The sequence below is a fragment of the Grus americana genome, unplaced genomic scaffold (genome assembly GCF_028858705.1).
Source record: "Grus americana isolate bGruAme1 unplaced genomic scaffold, bGruAme1.mat scaffold_75, whole genome shotgun sequence".
Taxonomy (NCBI): Eukaryota; Metazoa; Chordata; class Aves; order Gruiformes; family Gruidae; genus Grus; species Grus americana.
Window position 1 is genome coordinate 45,387 of NW_026561960.1, and position 17,361 is coordinate 62,747.

Below are 17,361 nucleotides of genomic sequence, written 5' to 3' on the forward strand. Positions count from 1 at the left end.
TAGCATATGCTAATGTCTTTCGCGCATGTTTGTTGGCACCTCCGGGTGGTCGTCCGGGGTCTTCAGACTCAGTCCTGGTATGACGTATACCTTATCCCTCAAGGCTGCTTTTGGGATCACCTTGTAACTTTCTTATCTTTGCGCATCTGTTCTTCCAAGGCCAAGCTGTTTAAAATGAGATTGTTCCAGAGCTTCTTAACTTACAACTAAATATTTTCTAAGTTACAATGGTTTCCCTTTTGTTTGGTTACATCTATTGAGCAATGGATCTAATTGCTTGAATTGATCTTAGTATTTCAATATTCACAGGTATCAGTTCAGCCTGGAAAAGACAAGGCTCCGGGGAGATCTAATTGCTACCTTTCAGTACCCAAAGGGGCCTACAGGAAAGCTGGAGAGGGACTGTTTATGAGGGGGTGTAGTGATAGGACAGGGGTAATGGGTTTAAACTAAAAGAGGGGAGATTTAGATTAGATATTAGGAAGAAACTCTTTACTGTGATGATAGTGAGGCACTGGAACAGGCTGCCAGAGAGGTTGTGGACGTCCCAGTACAAACTGGAACCCCTGATCCTTCCCAGTACAGACTGGAGCACGTTCTGCTATGTGCTGGCTTTGGCTGCCCCACGTGCCCGTGGGGAGGGCTGCGCAGCTGGGCCTCACCTGCCCTTCTCCAGCCCAGAGCCCGCAGTACAGCCTGGAGCTGCGTCCTCCTTCCCTGCCTTCAAGCACAGACCCCCCAAGGCCTCTTCTCCAGGCCCCTCTCCCCTACCTGCTTTCTAGGGTCCAAAGCGCTGGCTGTAGCATCTTCTCCAGGGCCAAAATGCTCATTTTTGGGGCCCAAACCTGTCTTTTATTACCCACAGCCTTTTGTGAGGGCCCACAGTTTCATTCTTAGGGCCTGAACCCTCAAGGCGGAGCGAGTCGCCTGGCAACGCCTGCCAAAAAAAAAAAGGGAGAGCATCATCAGTGGATGATGGGGTTTGAGCCCCGTTCGTGGGACCACCGCGGCAGAGAGGAGCTGGCTGGCGTGCCACCGTCCTCGCCGCTGCTCGTGTGCTCAGCATTGCCGGCCGAAGCATGGGAAAACCGTACGCGCGCGTCTCGTCACGCTCGCATGCGGTCCTTTACCTTTTTCCTCCCCAAATTCAGACTGTTTCTGTGTTCATAGGGAGAGTCTTCCACACGGTCGTTTTCGACATTTCATCCCAGATATTAATCTCGGAAGGATCGGTCCTGCAATAAATATTTTACATCGCAATCCGTGATTACGGGAACTGCTGCCGCCAAGTGCGTTAGCACCAGCAAGAGGACCAGGGGGGCCCGGGGAACCAAAGCTCAGCGTAAGCACCGGAGGTTTTGCTGGATGAGGAGTTGCGGGAGGCAAGCCTGTAGAACAACAGCTCCAGGCAAAGGCTCTTGCTGGCGTTTAGCCCTGGAGCGGGCTCCTAAGCCACTGCTGCTACAGGTCGTGCCTACACCACCTCTTTCTTAAATATGAGGATCTCCTGCTACCCTAAAGTCACTGATGATGCAAGTTTTGGGGGTTAAATGGGAGTTGTGCAGCCGCTCTGCGCAGGGGCAGAGCCCCGCCATCGCCTCCGGCAGCCCTGCCCAGAAATTTGATTTTCCCGCCGAGCGGACCGCTTTACCGAGGGACGCTCGATAAAGACGGTGCCAAACACCTTCAAACGAATCTTGCCGGGGGTCCTGGCGCTTGGTGGCACTTTACCTGTCGCTGCTTTGCTGTGGGATATCCAAGTCGCTGGTCTTCCCCACTTTCAGTTGAACCCAATTTGCAGCAGCAGCTTCCATCACCTTCTGGGACTCCTGACGGAAAAGGGACAAACCAAGTTCTCGGTCTTTAATCAAAGCGGAGATAAACTCAGCACCCAGTAAAGACGTTGCACGCTGTCCTCTCCTCCTGACCTGCGGCAGCTTTAGCTATTAGTGCAGCAGGGTGAAGACCTTTCACTCCAAATACTTTGGGGGGATTAAAAAACGCTATTATGAGTAAACCTTTCCGTAGTATTAATTAATAATAATAATAATAATCTTTATTATAGGACTCATTTTTAAAATTATACCTCTAGTCGAGTGTTAAGCTCACTGCTAATTTAGGACAAAAGGTTACGATGTGTGATCCAGGCTATTAGGATCCGTTTCTGTTTAGTTCTGATCTTGCCCCGACATTTAAAGACGAGCTGTGGCAGAAAGAGGCGATCTCACAGCCCGAGGGAGACGCCCGGCCCCGAGCACCCAGCAAGCTTCACCTCTTCTTCTTTGGCTTCATTTTTGGCATCGTCCAACTTCTTCTGCTTGCTTTCTGGCATAAGGTCATCCAGAAAGCTGAGCTCTCGCTTCGAGAAGCAGAAATCCATCACTTTCCGGACAAAAACGAGAGCCAAAACCTTCACGAATAAGAGGGAAGATGCAGCGAGGTCAGAGATGATGCCACAGCTCGCTCCGACGCTACAAACACCCCGACGCCGAGCAGCACCGGCTCTTACCATCATGGGGAAGATGATGGCGGCACGCGACACCTTGATGGCCCAGAGCAGGACGAGGCAGATCAGCTGGATCATGGTGAAGCAATGCACCTTTCGCAAGGGGACGTGCCGCAGGTAGATGATATCCGGCTGGTGTTTCGCCGGCATCCCAAACAGCTTCAAGCGATCGAAGAACTGTAAAATAACAGTGAGAAGTTTCTGGCCCCGGGGAGACGCGGAGGGAGTGTTCAGGATCTCACTTGCAATGAGAAATCCTGGATCCCACCGCGTTCCTCTGCGAGCAGCACCCAATTTTCCCTCCGCTCCATCTATAAACCGGCTTGCCCGCGAGAGCTGCCCACCGAACTGCAATTATTCCCCGTTATTCTGTTCTCAGCGTTTCTCAGCACGCTGAATCCCCCAGCAAGGATTTCCACCAGCCACAGAAATCGCCTTCCCTTCGCGCTGAATTCCCCCTTTTTCCTGTAACCTGCCCTGAACTTGCCCGGTCCTCCCGGCCCTATACACCTCCTGTGCCTCCTCCAATCTTTTTCTTACACAAAATATTTTGATCGCTTGCTTTCGGAGAGGGGTTTTTCCCCCCATGCCACTGCTTTTTTTACCTGCTTCTATAGAGATGAAATACCAGGGACCCAACACGCTGTAAAAGAGGCCGTACCTGAATTCCTCTGAGCGACGACACACCCATGTAGAGAAAGACGCCATAAAGCACAGGCATTGGTATAAACTCCAAAAATAAATACAGAAGTTAGTGCATTCTTGTTTTCAAATTGCATTTTCAGTATTACCGCTCTCTTCTACAGTCCCTGCCTAAAATTGCCTAAAGCCTTCCAGCTTCCAGAGGGTTAGAGAAGTGTCGCATTTTAACCATCAGAGATTTTGTGCGTGCGAATGATTTAATGCTCTGCTTTAGGCTGAGCTTTTGAGTTACACTTCATCAGAATAATCCTGTTTTCCAGAAAGGTTGGAGGAAAATAGGTGATTTCGCCCATGCTACCATATGCCGCGTTCTGCGACGGTAGAAAAACATTTGTACGTGTTCTTGTGGCAACACGCAAGAGCAGCGTGCCTCCTGTGAGCCTAGAGATGAGATTACTTTGTGGGAGGAACACGCAAGGAAGCCCACGGGGACGATTTCAGCGCGTTTAGCTACTGGGAACGGCTGTTCCGAGGCATCTGGGGGAACAAATTGCAAGCGATAACGTGCTGCCTGGTTGAAAGAGCAGAGGTACTGCTCTAAATACGCTTCATCGTAACCCATAAACACGGGTGGGCCTGAAAGACATCTGAAAATCCAAGCAGTTGGCTTGCTCGCTTGGCTCGAGCGTGCCAAACTGGGGTCTGAAGGGCTGGAAAGTGCAACCGAGGGTGGTTCCCACCACGGATCGAGCCCCAAGGTTTGGGATCACCTCCTCCTCTGCTCCACAGCTACTCAGGCCTGGAGAAAGGGGACTAGTTTTGCATAACCTCCAAAAAGCTCGCGGTTGTTGGGTGGTTTCCATTTTCCTCTTACCTTTAACACCGAAGTGAAGAAGACTGAGCAGCCCATGAGCACAAAGATCATCAAGCCAGTGACTCTCTGCTCTCGTATCCCCAGAAACTTGGGCTGTTCTCCTGGAGCTGAGCAGCCAGACTCTACTTTGAGGCTATTCACGTGGGTGATGGGCAGGACGGTCGCAGCCACAAACCACGGCAGCCCCATCACGGAGCACACCCCCAGCATCACGGCCACCATGAAGAGGTCCAGGTGGTACCCGCATCCTTTCTGCGCGGAGCGAAACAAGAAACAGAGCATCTCACGGGACAAGAGCAAGGACAACGTCGCAAGTCAGACCCAAACAACCCTGTTTGAGCTCAAGTCGACGTCTTGAAAATTTAAAACACGAACTGGAAACAAATAAGGATGTATCCAGTCTTTGCGCAAGCACCTTGCATGACAATCCGGCAGCACTTCAGACAAAGTGGATTTGGGGAGTTTGTATCTACTTCTCAACAAAAAAAAACCACCTTACTATTTTTCATTCATAAAGACATTTCTACCACTTGCGAGTAAGATATGACTCTCAGTTATCCCTGGCAGCACATCAAAATGATTCGTTCCCCAGCTGCTGCTGACATTTTAAAACAAAAGCGCGCTTCTACAACGCTCTAAGCTTAATATGCTCCTCCGAAAGATTGCTCATCTGAACTCCCCTGTTGTCGTTTGCTCCCTGTGTCATCATTAAGCCAGGAGACCATCTTGCCACGCTGCCTGACGTTGTTCCAAACCAATGCCTTCACAAGGCATTTGGAATTGGAGCTTCTCCCCGTACCTGCAGCCCAGAGCGGGTTGCGGATGGGGTTGTCTCCTGCAGCCCCTTACCCTCAGCCTGTGCTCCTTCCTGTTCACGATAAGAGCCGTGATCTGCTGGTCCATGAATATCAAGATGGTGCAAAGCAGAGCTGGGATGAGCGCAGCCACCACCGTCCACCAAGGGTTGGGTCCTATGGGGTTGATGAACCACCCGCGGTCGTCTCTGGTAGGCTGCAACAAAGCACACACATCAGCCTCGTCTCCCAGCCCAGCTACTTCACCGGCTTGGATTTTCCCCTCCATCCCCGTGTCACAGCATCTCCCAGCCCTGGTTTCACGTCACCCCGGGGCTCAGCAGTGCCAGCATCCTCTTTGCAAGCACCTGTAGCTATTTCTCCTGCAGGTACCTAGTTTTGGGGCTGTCTTCTCATTTCCAGGAGGAAACGATGCACTTGGAGGTGGAGGAGGAGATGGTCACACCACCAGCATCTCCTCCAGACTCAGCCCTGTCCTGCCCCGGTGAAACCCGCTCCGTGCCACAACACCCCCCCTACCTTGAACGTATGGGGGATGTGGAGCTTCGGTGACGGGATCCCAGTCATGAAGTCAGTGAGCACCATGATGACGATGGTGAGGAAAACAGCAAAGTCACTTATTGTGGACCGCACCTGGGGCAAGAAACCAGAGCTGAAAGGGGCATCGCAAAGGGGGCCACAACATGAGATGGAAAAATGAGAGACATCAACAACATTAAGGCTGGTTAACAAAATCCCACCACTCTGAGGACATGCAGCCAAATCCCTTGGTTAGCTACTGTTGCTGTGCTTGTCTCTGTGAGAGATGGTGTCAGACAAGAAAAAAAAAAAGAGTTTAATTAGGTGGAAGAGGGTTGTTTGAATTCAAACCTTAAGTAAAAAAAAAAATTAAAAAATAAGGAAGCAGATGGCTGCCACTGCAGCCACGCTCACAGCTAAAATGGGAATAAGGCGCACTGAGGCATCGTATGTTCCTCAAAAGGAAGAAAAAGTGTCTTTTCCTATGGCAGCTCCTCATTTGAACCAACTTTCCCCTTGAGCATAATGCACAGAAGGTAAAAAAAAAAAAAAAAAAAAGGCAAATAAACCCCCACAACTTTGGAAGACCTCATTTCCCACTGCCTGAGCAAAATATCGCTCGGGGGCAGGTCGCGAGGCAGGTGGGAAACGCCACGGTCGTTTAGCACTCATGGAAACGAGGGAGGGACATCCAAGCTGCTGGAGAGTTTGGCCTTCAAGGTCAATGTTTCCCAGCTTGACCAAGCGGTGGCAAATACTGCTTAGCGCTCCGGGAAAGCCATTTTGGGAAATGAGTGTGGAGACTGCTGCCGGCCACCATCTTCTACCTACTCTGGTTGGGAAGTAACGGCTGCTTTTAAACTTCTTCAAGAAGCTCGACAGGACAAAGGTGGAGAAGAAGAGGATGCAGCACCAGAAGAGGACATTAGGCGCGTAGGGGCCATTGCGTCCACAGGCAGGTCCGTGAAACTCTCCATGCAAATACCGACATTCCTGGAGAAACAGAGCGTCAGGACACAAAGGTAGTGCACGTGCGGCAAGGAAACCTGGGATAACTCGGGGCTTTTGAGGATCTTGGTCCAAGATCCATGACCTTGTAACTGCTGCTGCTGCTGCTGCTGCTGACGGAGATTTATATTGAATGAGCAGCAGCTGAACAAGTGACACATCGAACCGCACAGAGGAGAGCGGAGAGGCGAGATGTGATGGGACACCATATCACAGACCCATGGCACATCCTCCGCTCGAATGGCAGGCAACCGTGGCTGAAGAAGACGCCAAGAGGGGAAGGAAACACTGGAAGTTCTTGGGGATAGAGAAAGAGGGAGCAGGGAAGGAGGGCTAAGACAGCCGCGGAAGGCAAGGAGAAGAGACGAATCGTCCCTTCCCAGCGAAGGGCTCCCAGGACACGGCCAAGAGGGGATGAAGATGTCCTGAAGAGCCTCCCATCCTATGCCTGGGCTTTGCTTCCAGCAACAGCAGCCCGAGAGGCTGCTCAGACGTGCAAATTTATGCATGGACCTACAGACAGTGCTGAGTAAGCAAGCAAGGACTGGAGTTCTTAGGAACCAAGTAAGGAAGCTAAGGACTACCTTCAAGCAGGAACTTAAGTCCTCCAACTTCTACAAGAATCAAACCACCCACTTAACCTTGCTCCTGGTCAGAAAAATTGTCCTGCGACAGGGTCAAGGAGGACAGTTATTACCCACGATGTTGGGGGGACAAGGTGGACTCTCCTTCCCAGGACCAAGCGGGTTAAAACCACACGTTAGATTTAAAGAATGCCTTTGCAGAGCAGCACTAGCACAGTCTGAAGCCCCTCATCACCCGAAGGGCTCTGACTTTTGCAAAATGTGAACGCCCCTGGACCCCGCGGCCGCGGAAGTAGTGGCTTGGGGCACTTACAGTCACCGTGAGGTTTTCCCAGGCGATGCCAGACACGTTGATCTCGTTGCTCTCCCAGAAACGCAGGGTTGCCTTGCTGGGATGGCTTGGTGCCTCACACTTACAGCTGGGAGGAGAAAAGCCAAGACGAGGGTGAGGGAAAGGCAATGGAGGTGCAGCCCTGAGCTCCTGCCAAGGGGCAGCAGCCTTTTAGGAGGAAAAAAAAAACTCACTAGTAGACGGTGAGGAAGTCGAGTTTGCTGTGCATGTGCACAGGGTAGGTCTCTCGCAGGTGACTCAGCTTCTCCAGAGCCTCGTAGACGAAGATGATGCAGATGAGGGAGGCGAAGGCTTCTTCGGTGAAGCGGGTGATGTAGCACACCAAACAGCTGGCGTCGGTGGCCACCAGCACTATGCAGAAGAAGGCAGTCCACAGCCCGATGCAGGCCCGCAGAGAGAGATAGGAGAGCGTGTACTCCCTGGGAAACCAAAATCAAACAAAGGCTGGAAAGGCCAGGAAGAGGCGCCGAGCCGTGCCTTCCTTCGGGGAAAATCACGAGCAATTTAGGAGCACGTCAAGGCTGCAGATGGTAAATGCACTTTCCATGTCCTACTACAGACAGCCTTGGGGCTGCGGTGCAGGGTGCGGACCTGCAGGAGGAGAGGCCAATTATTTCATGATTGTTATTTAACAATTAGCTTGTGTTAAGGCCTTGGAGGCTAATTGAGGTCAGGGCCCTTTGTGGAAGGTGGTGTCCTCCCACATCACCCCCATGCCCTAACACCAAAACCCCGGCTGATTTTGCACCCAGTCACCTGCTACCAGCAAGCTGGGGCTGAAGAATAAATTGAATTGCAATCAGGGTGTCTCATCTCACATCAAACTCATCACAACACAAGGATCCCCATCCTTATGGCTTCTCCTCTTCCTGCTTCATTTTAACCCTAAAAACCCCAAACAACCTCATCCATCCTTCAGAGACCAAGGGCTCTTGCACCATCACATACTAAAGCAGCAGCGTGCAACGTCTGCGACACAGAAAACAACTGAAATCTAACAACTCTCACTGAGAAAAAGACGAGAAAAACCTCTTTTCTCCACCAGTGCCTCCTGAAGGCTCTCGCGGCACTCGGCCACGGCAGCCGGCCTTACTTGCAGAATTTGTAGAGGATCTTTTCGAACACGAGGACGGGTCCAGTGCTGCCGAGGATGGTGAGAGGTTGGCCAGCAAAGAGGGAATACACCACGCCGGTCATGGATGCGCCCAGCAGTGACTCCATGGCACTCTGTCCAGGGAAGAGGCAGCGGCGAGGAAATAAATCAATGGGAAAAAGAAGAAAAAACCCAAAGCAAATTCACTGCAGCGAAGATTTTGCATGAGTTTTGCGCTCCCCCACGCCACCCAAGAGAGCTGCTCACGATGTGGCCGTCGGTCGCCTCCCCCAGCAGTCCCCCGAAGGTGATGACAGGGGACATGCAGGCACAGAAGAGGAAGAGGAAGGACGCCAGACACTGCAGGCTCAGACCATCCCGAAAGTCGCTCCAGAACCACGGGGCTTTGCGCTTCACGTCCAGGATCAAACCTCCAAAGAGCCTGGAGGAAGGAAAAACAAATAGACTGTTTCCCTGCAAGACCACACAGAGGGGTTTTTGCTGCAGAAGGACAAGCCCAAGCAGACAGTAACCTTCATTGCTAACCAGCAGCAGTCTCCTTCGGCCGTTTTATACCCGGCAGAAACCAAGCAAGCACAAAAAACCCCTCCAACAAAAAGAAAAAGGACCAAACCTGAAAGCCCATCCCCTCTTACTGCAACTGTCCCTTGCTTGGAGAAGCAGCAGAGCTCTCCCTGGAGGTATTTACACAGCTGCTTCCACCCCAAATCAAGAAAATCTGTCTGCAGTGGTGCTGTGGCTGAGCCCAGCTGCCCAGATCTCACCTGCCCAGCCCAGGGGACCGAGCTGGTAATGTGAAGCCCCTTCACTGAACCAACTAACCCCAGAAAGACAGGTAGACTCCCTTCCAAAAGTATACAGCAGTACAGCTGCATTTTTCAGCCATTTTGTGACATTAGGATTGCATTTGCACAGTCCCCATGCAAAATGCTTGGGGTAGAATTTGCTGAAGCGTTACAGCTTGTTGAATTCTGCTCCCACTGAAGAAAGACCCCCACTAATTTCAGCAGCAGCAGAATTTGGACAATTTGGAAAGCTTTGCGAAAAACATTGCCTCTCATTTGAGAACGTTCAAATTCTCCCTTATTATACCGGAGGATTTGAAACAGCTTTCATTTTACAGGGTTCTTCAGGTGTTTTTATAGGAGAAGAACTGGCTGAAGTGAGGACTTGACAAGAGAAGGACAATGGAAGGAGTCAGTGGGCACTGACCCACTGATTTTCCACTGAGGAGTAGGAAAACATTGGATTTTGGTTGTTCGGATGAGCTGCATCCAACCTTTCTCTTTTTCCTTGGAAGAGCTGAATGTTTCCTGTCAAAGGTAATAGGACTGCCTCCTACTATGTCCCTCCAGAACATGTGGGTGGGCAGGGGGGGAGAGGGAGACGGGGGCAGAGGGGTGGAAGGGGGAAGACGGGCCCCAGGCCTGGGCCAGGGGCTGCTCGGCCTCAGGACAGGCCCCACGGGCACCATGGTGAAGCTGGGCCTGGCTGCCAGGGGAGCCCGCCTTCCTCTCACACTGGGCTTGGCCGGCATAGGTTGGGAGGGCTGTCAGTCTCCTCCGCTAAGGTGACGCTGCTCTGGATTGATCCCCTGGGCTGTCACTCTGCCCTGGTTCGGGGCCTGCCCCTCCCTGTGGTGCTGCTCTCACTGATTGGCTGTCTGAGGGGTCACTCCCCCACAGTGCCCGCCCTTCCCTCTGGTGATCTTTCCTCTGATTGGTTGCCTGGCACTTCCCCTTGCTCCTCCCATCAAACAATGGGTCAGACAGCTCATCAATCACGGGACTTGGGTGGGCATTGCCAGGGGACTGGCTCTGCCTTGAGGGTTTAGGCCCTAAGAATGAAACTGTGGGCGCTCCCAAAAGGCTGTGGGTAATAAAAGACAGGTTTGGGCCCTAAAAATGAGCATTTTGGCCCTGGAAAGGAGGCTTTGGGCACTGAGAAGGGTGGGCTACATGCTACAAATAACGCTTTGGACCCTGGAAACCAGGGGAACCTCTTGGTTCCGACGTGAGCTGGCTTTGGTGCCCAGTAACTGCCCCATTCTCTGTATATTTGACAAAGAGAGAATTCCCATCCTTCAAATCTGTTTCTGCTCTTTACAAGCAGAGTCAATGCTCTGAAGAGCAGAAACAAAAGCCAGAAGAGGAAACAGAAGTAAACTTGCAGACATGCTTGAGAGTGGCCTAAAAACATCTACTCTGGTATCCAGTAGCTGAAGATTAGACCTTTTGGTTACTAAATCCTCTCTCTGTGTTGCATTTACTTCTCTCCTGCTCTGTTGCAATCAATGACTGCATTTTTAATACAAAAGCAGATAACAATACGGGACGTGATGAGCATGAATGAAAACATAGAGGATGTTTTTCATGTTTGACCAGATTAAAAAAACCTTCAAGACCTCAAGAGGACCTTCTGCCTCATGTCACCCTAAAACGAGCAGGTCTGCTATCCATATATGTGCCTAACAAGGACAATATTTCTGATATCTCTGGAGAGAAAGAAATTAGCTGTGCAACCTCAGACAGTAACTTCTTTCACAAAAATAGCTGCTTAGCCACATCAGACAAAGAATCTGCCACCTCAAATGCAAATCCCTCAGATTAGAGAAACAAACAAACCACAAAACCAAAACAACAATAAAACAGAAGATCCTCAGACTACAAAGCATCCCCATCCAAAAATTTAACATCTTTTACAATATTTTACATTTTTAGCAACAGGGCAAAGGGCCTGGTCACGTCTGGAATTTTTCTTAGCAAAGTGCAAGTAAGCAGTGTACTTGTCAGGATAGTGAGTACAGGCAGTCAACCTCCTCTGAGGCCTCTGTAGTAGACCCTTAACGTAGTCGTATATCATAGAAGAGATTCGACAATTTTCTGCTTTCCCTCACTGATGCTTCAGGGAAGGTTTCATGAAACAGGTGAGCTAATTAAGAACAGCGCAATGATTCCAAAAAGCAAGCGCCATTTCTTATACGAACCTGTACCTAATATAACCCCTGACTGAAAAGATTCCATTTATTAGTCTAATTACAGATTATTTACTAATCTGTGGTCAACTTTAGACAGACTCTGCAGGGTCACGAAAGTTGTCCTCAGGAAGTGTGCAACAAGGTCTCTAATTTGCAGTCACCAAAGATCAGCTTCCTCCCATCAGGAGACCTTGCTGTGCCTGGAGTTCTGCATCACCTGGGAATGATGCAAGCCTGATGACAACTTGTCATTTGGTGCTCCAGACATTCCAGCTGCATTATTCTCTTTACAATGACTCCTCTAAGCCAGAAGAGAGTAATCACTGCAAGGGGTTGCCAGAGATGGAAAAAGAAACTGGATACAGTGTTGACATGAGAGTATCTACAAACAGAAATAACCAGGGGTACCTAAGAAGTGAGCTCCTTGGAACAGAACTAGAGACTCTTAAAATCAAGTATTACTTCAAAGAATGAACGAGGCAAGTAAGATTGCACTGCTCTTTCAAAAAGAAGAGGAAAAAACCCCACCAGACGGCTAGTATGAAGAAAGAGCACTTGTGGGCTAATAACAGCTCCTATTACACCCAAAGCTCAGCACTGCATTACTTCCCTAAGCAGAGGCGCACAGAGAAGCCATTCTAAAGCTACAATTAGACAATCACATTGGGTTGAAGCGGGTACCGCAATGTAAATGTTACAATTACACTAACATGAAAATTAATCACCAGCACATTACTGGCAAATTATTAGCATGCACAAATCCTTCTGAATTTCCCAGCTTTGATTTTTAGACTGGGCACACAGCTTAGTTAAAAGAATCTGCTTGACTGAACAGATTTTAAAGTCTCCGAAGGATATGTCTTACACCAAATTACAATATCAATGCTGCTGCTTCTCATTATGTTTTCAAATGAAATATGGCTTCGCAATTTAATGTAAACACGAGAAATGTTTTCACTGTGAAAAAACCCCTCAGTATTTCACCAAGATACGCAAGTGCTACGCTACATGAATGTGTAAGCATTAAAAAATAATACAGCAGACGTTATTTCAGTGGACAGACTTTTTTAAAGTTACTTTTTTTAAACAACACAAATTTCTAACAGTCTCCTGTTTAACTGCTCTACTCATTTTTCTACCCTTCACTGCTCAGTAACAGCTTCTTCCATAGGCTTTAAAAACAATCATTCAACGAGCTTCAAGGTCTTCATCTTTCCCCCATTGTCAACTTGCTGCACAGCTATTATTCACATAGCTGAAGATACTAACCAAGATTGCAATCTGAATCACAGTCTGTTAACAGCGCAACTTATCTCGACGTTGATTCACGTTTACATTAGTGACAAGAAGCATAATATGCAATTGTTTTTACATCATTCCTATTCTTCTACTATTCAAAGAACATCCAACAAACCTCCGGAGCCTTGAGAGAAGATGGAAACAGAGGCTGTTCCCTGTGAATCCTACTAAAAATCCACAAGGATATCTAAGCAGATGAAAACCCTCAAAACTAAGCAGTAAAACTCATTTCTAACCAGATGATGGGTAAGACAATCATGCGAGAGCACCACTCTGCCTCTTGGAAAAGCAGAAAGGTGGATCTTCTGAAAACAAGGCCTTGTTTCTCAGCTTGATTGTAAACACCATGAAGTTTCCTGTTTATACCACCTCCCATAAGGTGGGAGATCTAAACATAGCATCTAAAAGGAACACCGCTGGCTTCCTCTTAGTTTCTATTTCACCCTCTTCTTCACCCACCCTACCCCTAACAAAGCAGGAGGAAGAAGCCACATCAGCGATCAAGGCAGCAACCTTCAACTGAAACCATGCCAGTAACAGCCATAGCATCATAAATACATAGTACCTTCACATGCCAAACAGCACAACTTAGAATACCATTTTAAGAGAGTTTTTTTTCTCCTATGGCTTTTGTTTGTATGGGGGGGGTTTTTTTAATGGCACCTAAGCGACAAATAGCTTCAAAAAAAGGCAAGAAAAAGAGACTTTTCCTGCCTTTACAGACCTGCACAGAGCTTGAGTCATACTTGCATCTTTCACATTTGGATCTGTAGTCAGGCTCCTGATGAGAACTGTAATCATCTGTAATGGTCTGTGCTGCACAAGACTTGCCAGTGCAACAGAAGGTTCGAATGAAGGATCTGTAATGGTTGAACATGACAAAGTGTAAGAAACTAAAAAGAAAACCCCATAGAAAAAATAGGCTTTATCTTCTCTCCTACGACTTCACTATAATTGTAAAGTTTTGAGACAAGTCTGTCCTCCATCTAACGTTCTATCATTACAAAGCAAAACGAAATTGAAAAGCGTCAACGGATGAAGGTGCTGAATTACAAACGCCTTTCATTCACCTAATATCCATGCAAGAAAGTGACAATCTGCCAACTTCCTCCTCCGTCATCAACAGAACTGAGAAGTGGGGGTTTTTTATCTAAAAAGCACCACCATACAATTGTTTATCATACTTGATGTTAAGGATCCAACGCAGCTGATAATTCCCACATCCTATCTCAACAACTGCCTGCTAACCATGCCAGTTATAGCAATATATAATGTTATAACGTTAAGTTGCCCAGCTGCCTCAACAGCAAAGGCGCTTTCCAATCTGAGCTAATACAGTCCTTCACAGATTTTTTTGAGGTCAGAAAGGACCTGTTTACAATCGCATCGACATTACTCAGACAGCAAATCCTTCTTATGATACCCACGTTTTGTATCTTCTTTACATATATCCCAGTTTCGTAGACTAAACAGTTCCAAGACCTAAGCTACCCCTCTGGAGGGAGCAAGAGGAAGAGCAGCTTTTGGTATTGAATTTTACTTTTTCCTAACAGGACACTCCAGCTCTGCTCCAGTATATCATTTAAAGCGTTGCAACAGGAGTTTTTCCAAAAACCATGCTGCTCTGCAGCTAAATAAATCACCATTTCCCCTGTAGCTCTTCTTGGGCGGGGGTTGGGGAGAAGAGAAGAAAAGGCTTTGCTTTCTCCATGGCCAAAAAGTTGCTTTTCAGTATCTGGGCAGGAAGCAACAGTTCCAAGGCAATGTCTGCAAAGCGACCGATGCTAGCAGTATAACTTTTCCTTTCTGTTGGCAAACCTGCCGCTCTCCTCAAGCCCCCACGTTACTCTACACCCCTCCCACCACCACCACCACCACCACCACCCCTCGGCCGCGTTTCCTGGCGGGCGGTACTCACCGGCGGTGGAGATGACAGCAAAGAGTTCCTGCAGGGAGGGCAGCAGCGTGTCGGGCTCGGCCTTCCAGACGCTCTGCAGCAGCCCGCTGACCTGTGTCACCTGCGAGACGGAGAGGTGCAGCTCGGCCTCCCGGCTGCCCTGGCTCGGGAATGGTTTTACTCCTCCTTGGCAACAAGTACAGTATGGCCTGAATTAGTGGCCTCAGCCTCCTCCACGAGCTTCTTCAGCAAGATGTGAGGGGACCAAGTTGGGCAGTGGGTGCTCACGTAACAGGAGCCCTCTTCATCTGCAGCTACTTGAGCCTGAAGCTCCTCAGCAGCCTTCTGTCAGAAGTCATCCTGCTCGGCCCGTGCCAGCAAAGCTCCAGCAGGCTCTCCCATTTCTCCAGCTCTCTGCTGAGGGAACGACGTCCTACACAATTCTTCAGGGAAGCTTTAGATGTGCAGTGGCACTCGAGCATTGATCAGCTGATGGATGCTCTGCAGTTTCCTGGCTCGCTCCTGCAGCTGCTTGCTAAAGGAGATGCAGCTTAGCGCTCTTCTGCTTGAGCTTCTCCACCTCCTCCCGCACTTCAGGAGAGCTTCCCTTCCTCAGAAGACAGTTCTCCTCTTGAAGGGCACGGCACCGCCTCTCCAGGTCTTGGAGCTCACGCCAGCTCTAAGCTCAACCCCAACGTGCCCGCTGGCTTTGCAGCCAGCACTGGAAGCAGCGCAGGGGAGGAGAAGCTGGCAAAGACAGCTTTGCAAGGCAGAGCCCTCTGGGGCACATCACTGAGCCCAACCCATTCCCACTCTGCTCTTCTGCGTGCCCAAGCATCAGCCAAGAAAGCAGTAAGCTGAATTTCACATGAACAGGAAATTAAAATGTCCGTGCTCGGTCGTTCAAGGGAACGAACCTGCCTGTGGGATCACCCTGAGGCTCACGGACAGGCCCAAGTCAAGAAGTCCAGTAGCCATTGCCTACAGGGAGAGCTGTAATCAAGCAGAGATGGAAAAGATTTCCATTGTTTGTGGTGATCCACCTCTTCCTTAGCAACCTGCGGCGACTGGAAGCAGGTCAGGCAACAACATGGGACCCGGGCGCAGGCAGAGATCTCCAAAGCTGCAGAGAGGCCTGGTGACCTCTTGGCTGGGAGCTGGCACCTTTCAAACTACTGTCTCCAGGCCATGTGCAACACCCCTCAATGACTAGATGGACGAACACACGGCCTCTCGGGGCCTTCTTACCAGGAGACCTCTCCCACACAAAAGGAAGCCCAGACTAAAGCGGGAGCATGTAGCACCCGAGGAAGAAATGATCATGCACGATTCCTATAGAGAAGAGCCTGCTGGCCACTGGAAGGCTGAACGATCACGAGAAGATATTAACAAATAACAAACCAAATACTACCAAGTACAAAAGGCCGGTAACAAATGAAGACTGAATACTTACCTCTGGGATGCCCCCCCGGCTCAGGAACAGGATTCCACCAAGTAGCTTGATCGACACGGGCTGCAGGAACCAAACAGGTAATCAGACAGAGGTGGGGAGAGTTTCTATTGCATGGCGTGATCTACTTCTTCCTTAGTCACCTCCAGTGACTGGAAGGGGGTGAGGTAATGACATGGGACACACAGAAAGGGGTAGGTTCCCACACCTAAAAAGGAACATGGGGGACCTTTTTGCCAAGATCTAGCAGTTCTTCAGGAAAAGAAATATTCAAGACTCATTTGTGCAATGCCTCCAAGGCACAAAAAGCTCTTGGAAGATCCTTAAGAAGGGCTTAGGTAAAACTGCACACGAATAACCTATTAAAACATCAACGTTTATTCCTTCTACCAAACAGACATCGACAAGTTACCTCTGGGATACCCCCGAGGCTCATAACCAGGATCCAGCCGAGAAGCTCGATAAGCACTGCCAATGCCCTCATCTGGAATCAAGCACAGATCAGAGATGTTTCCATGCACACAGAAGAAGCCCACACTAAGGAACTGGAGGAAAAAGTGATTGTCTATGCTTGTTGTGGTCGAGAGCCCATGAAAGGCTGCACCAGCACGACCCCTGCGTGTTCCTGTGGGCCAGGGACCTGCGGTTGATCCAAGGGGAGCAGGGCTGCAGGACTAGAGCAGATGCGCTCCTGTTTTACTGAGCGGACATCTCCTGAGCATGCCCCTCCGGGACGTCCCTGAGGCTGAAAGCCAGAGGGACTCGGCACCAGATTTCTTGCCCCGCACCACCACTCCCAGCCCCTTTGCTCGCCCAAAAACTGTTCCGGAAGCTGCTGCAGCCCCTCTGCACCTCCCACGGTGTGTCTGCCCCACTGCCCAAACTCTGGTGCCTGCCCAGCTCACCCAGCCCAGCCCAGCTCCTCTCCCAGACACAGCCCTAGTCCCGGCCCCACTGCCACCACGCTGAGGTGTGGTGGGTGCCAGGCCGCACTGCTTGGGGCTGGGTGCTGGCCCCCTGCCCGCCTACCTGCTCCCTGCGCTCGTTTCGGAGCAGCCTGGGCATCCCAGGCTTGCAGGGCCACCAGGAGGAGGAGGCGGTGGGCGAGAACCATGGCCCCCCCACACTCGCACCATGCTGCGACCACTGCTGCTGCAGCTGCCACTGCCGGAGCATTGCCTGCTGGCACAACACATCAAGGGAGAGCTCTGTGACCTCACAGCCCCACTGGGCCACGCCCTTCGCCAGGACAGGCTGAGAGAGTTGGGGTTGTTCTGTTACCGGAAAGCGGCAAAATAATTCACTCTCTAAGACTTATTTGGAA

At 49.9% G+C, this 17,361-nt stretch overlaps 1 protein-coding gene across 1 annotated transcript; it reads right to left on the reverse strand.

The window, feature by feature from the left end:
* Positions 1-1,147: 1,147 nt before the first annotated feature.
* On the reverse strand, positions 1,148-17,151 carry LOC129200998 (electroneutral sodium bicarbonate exchanger 1-like). Its single transcript, XM_054812226.1, has 17 exons — positions 17,067-17,151; positions 16,450-16,521; positions 16,041-16,100; positions 14,605-14,773; positions 8,661-8,835; positions 8,394-8,527; positions 7,474-7,719; positions 7,262-7,367; positions 6,188-6,349; positions 5,357-5,470; positions 4,872-5,033; positions 4,023-4,274; positions 3,168-3,236; positions 2,510-2,683; positions 2,273-2,410; positions 1,732-1,829; positions 1,148-1,235 (listed from the first exon to the last, which is right to left on the reverse strand). Exons 1-17 carry the CDS (start codon positions 17,149-17,151, stop codon positions 1,148-1,150), a joined length of 2,304 nt encoding a protein of 767 aa, XP_054668201.1.
* Between the last annotated feature and the right edge of the window lie 210 nt (positions 17,152-17,361).

Bases quoted from the DNA above. Each gene is read 5' to 3' on its own strand.
- LOC129200998 (XM_054812226.1), bottom strand. From the start codon at position 17,151: ATGGTTCTCGCCCACCGCCTCCTCCTCCTGGTGGCCCTGCAAGCCTGG. The intron at 8,528-8,660 runs GTGAGCAGCTCT...TTCCCTGGACAG, and splicing joins AGGCGACCGACGGCCACATC to AGTGCCATGGAGTCACTGCT. The intron at 3,237-4,022 runs GTAAGAGGAAAA...TTATTTTTGGAG, and splicing joins TCTTCACTTCGGTGTTAAAG to TTTATACCAATGCCTGTGCT.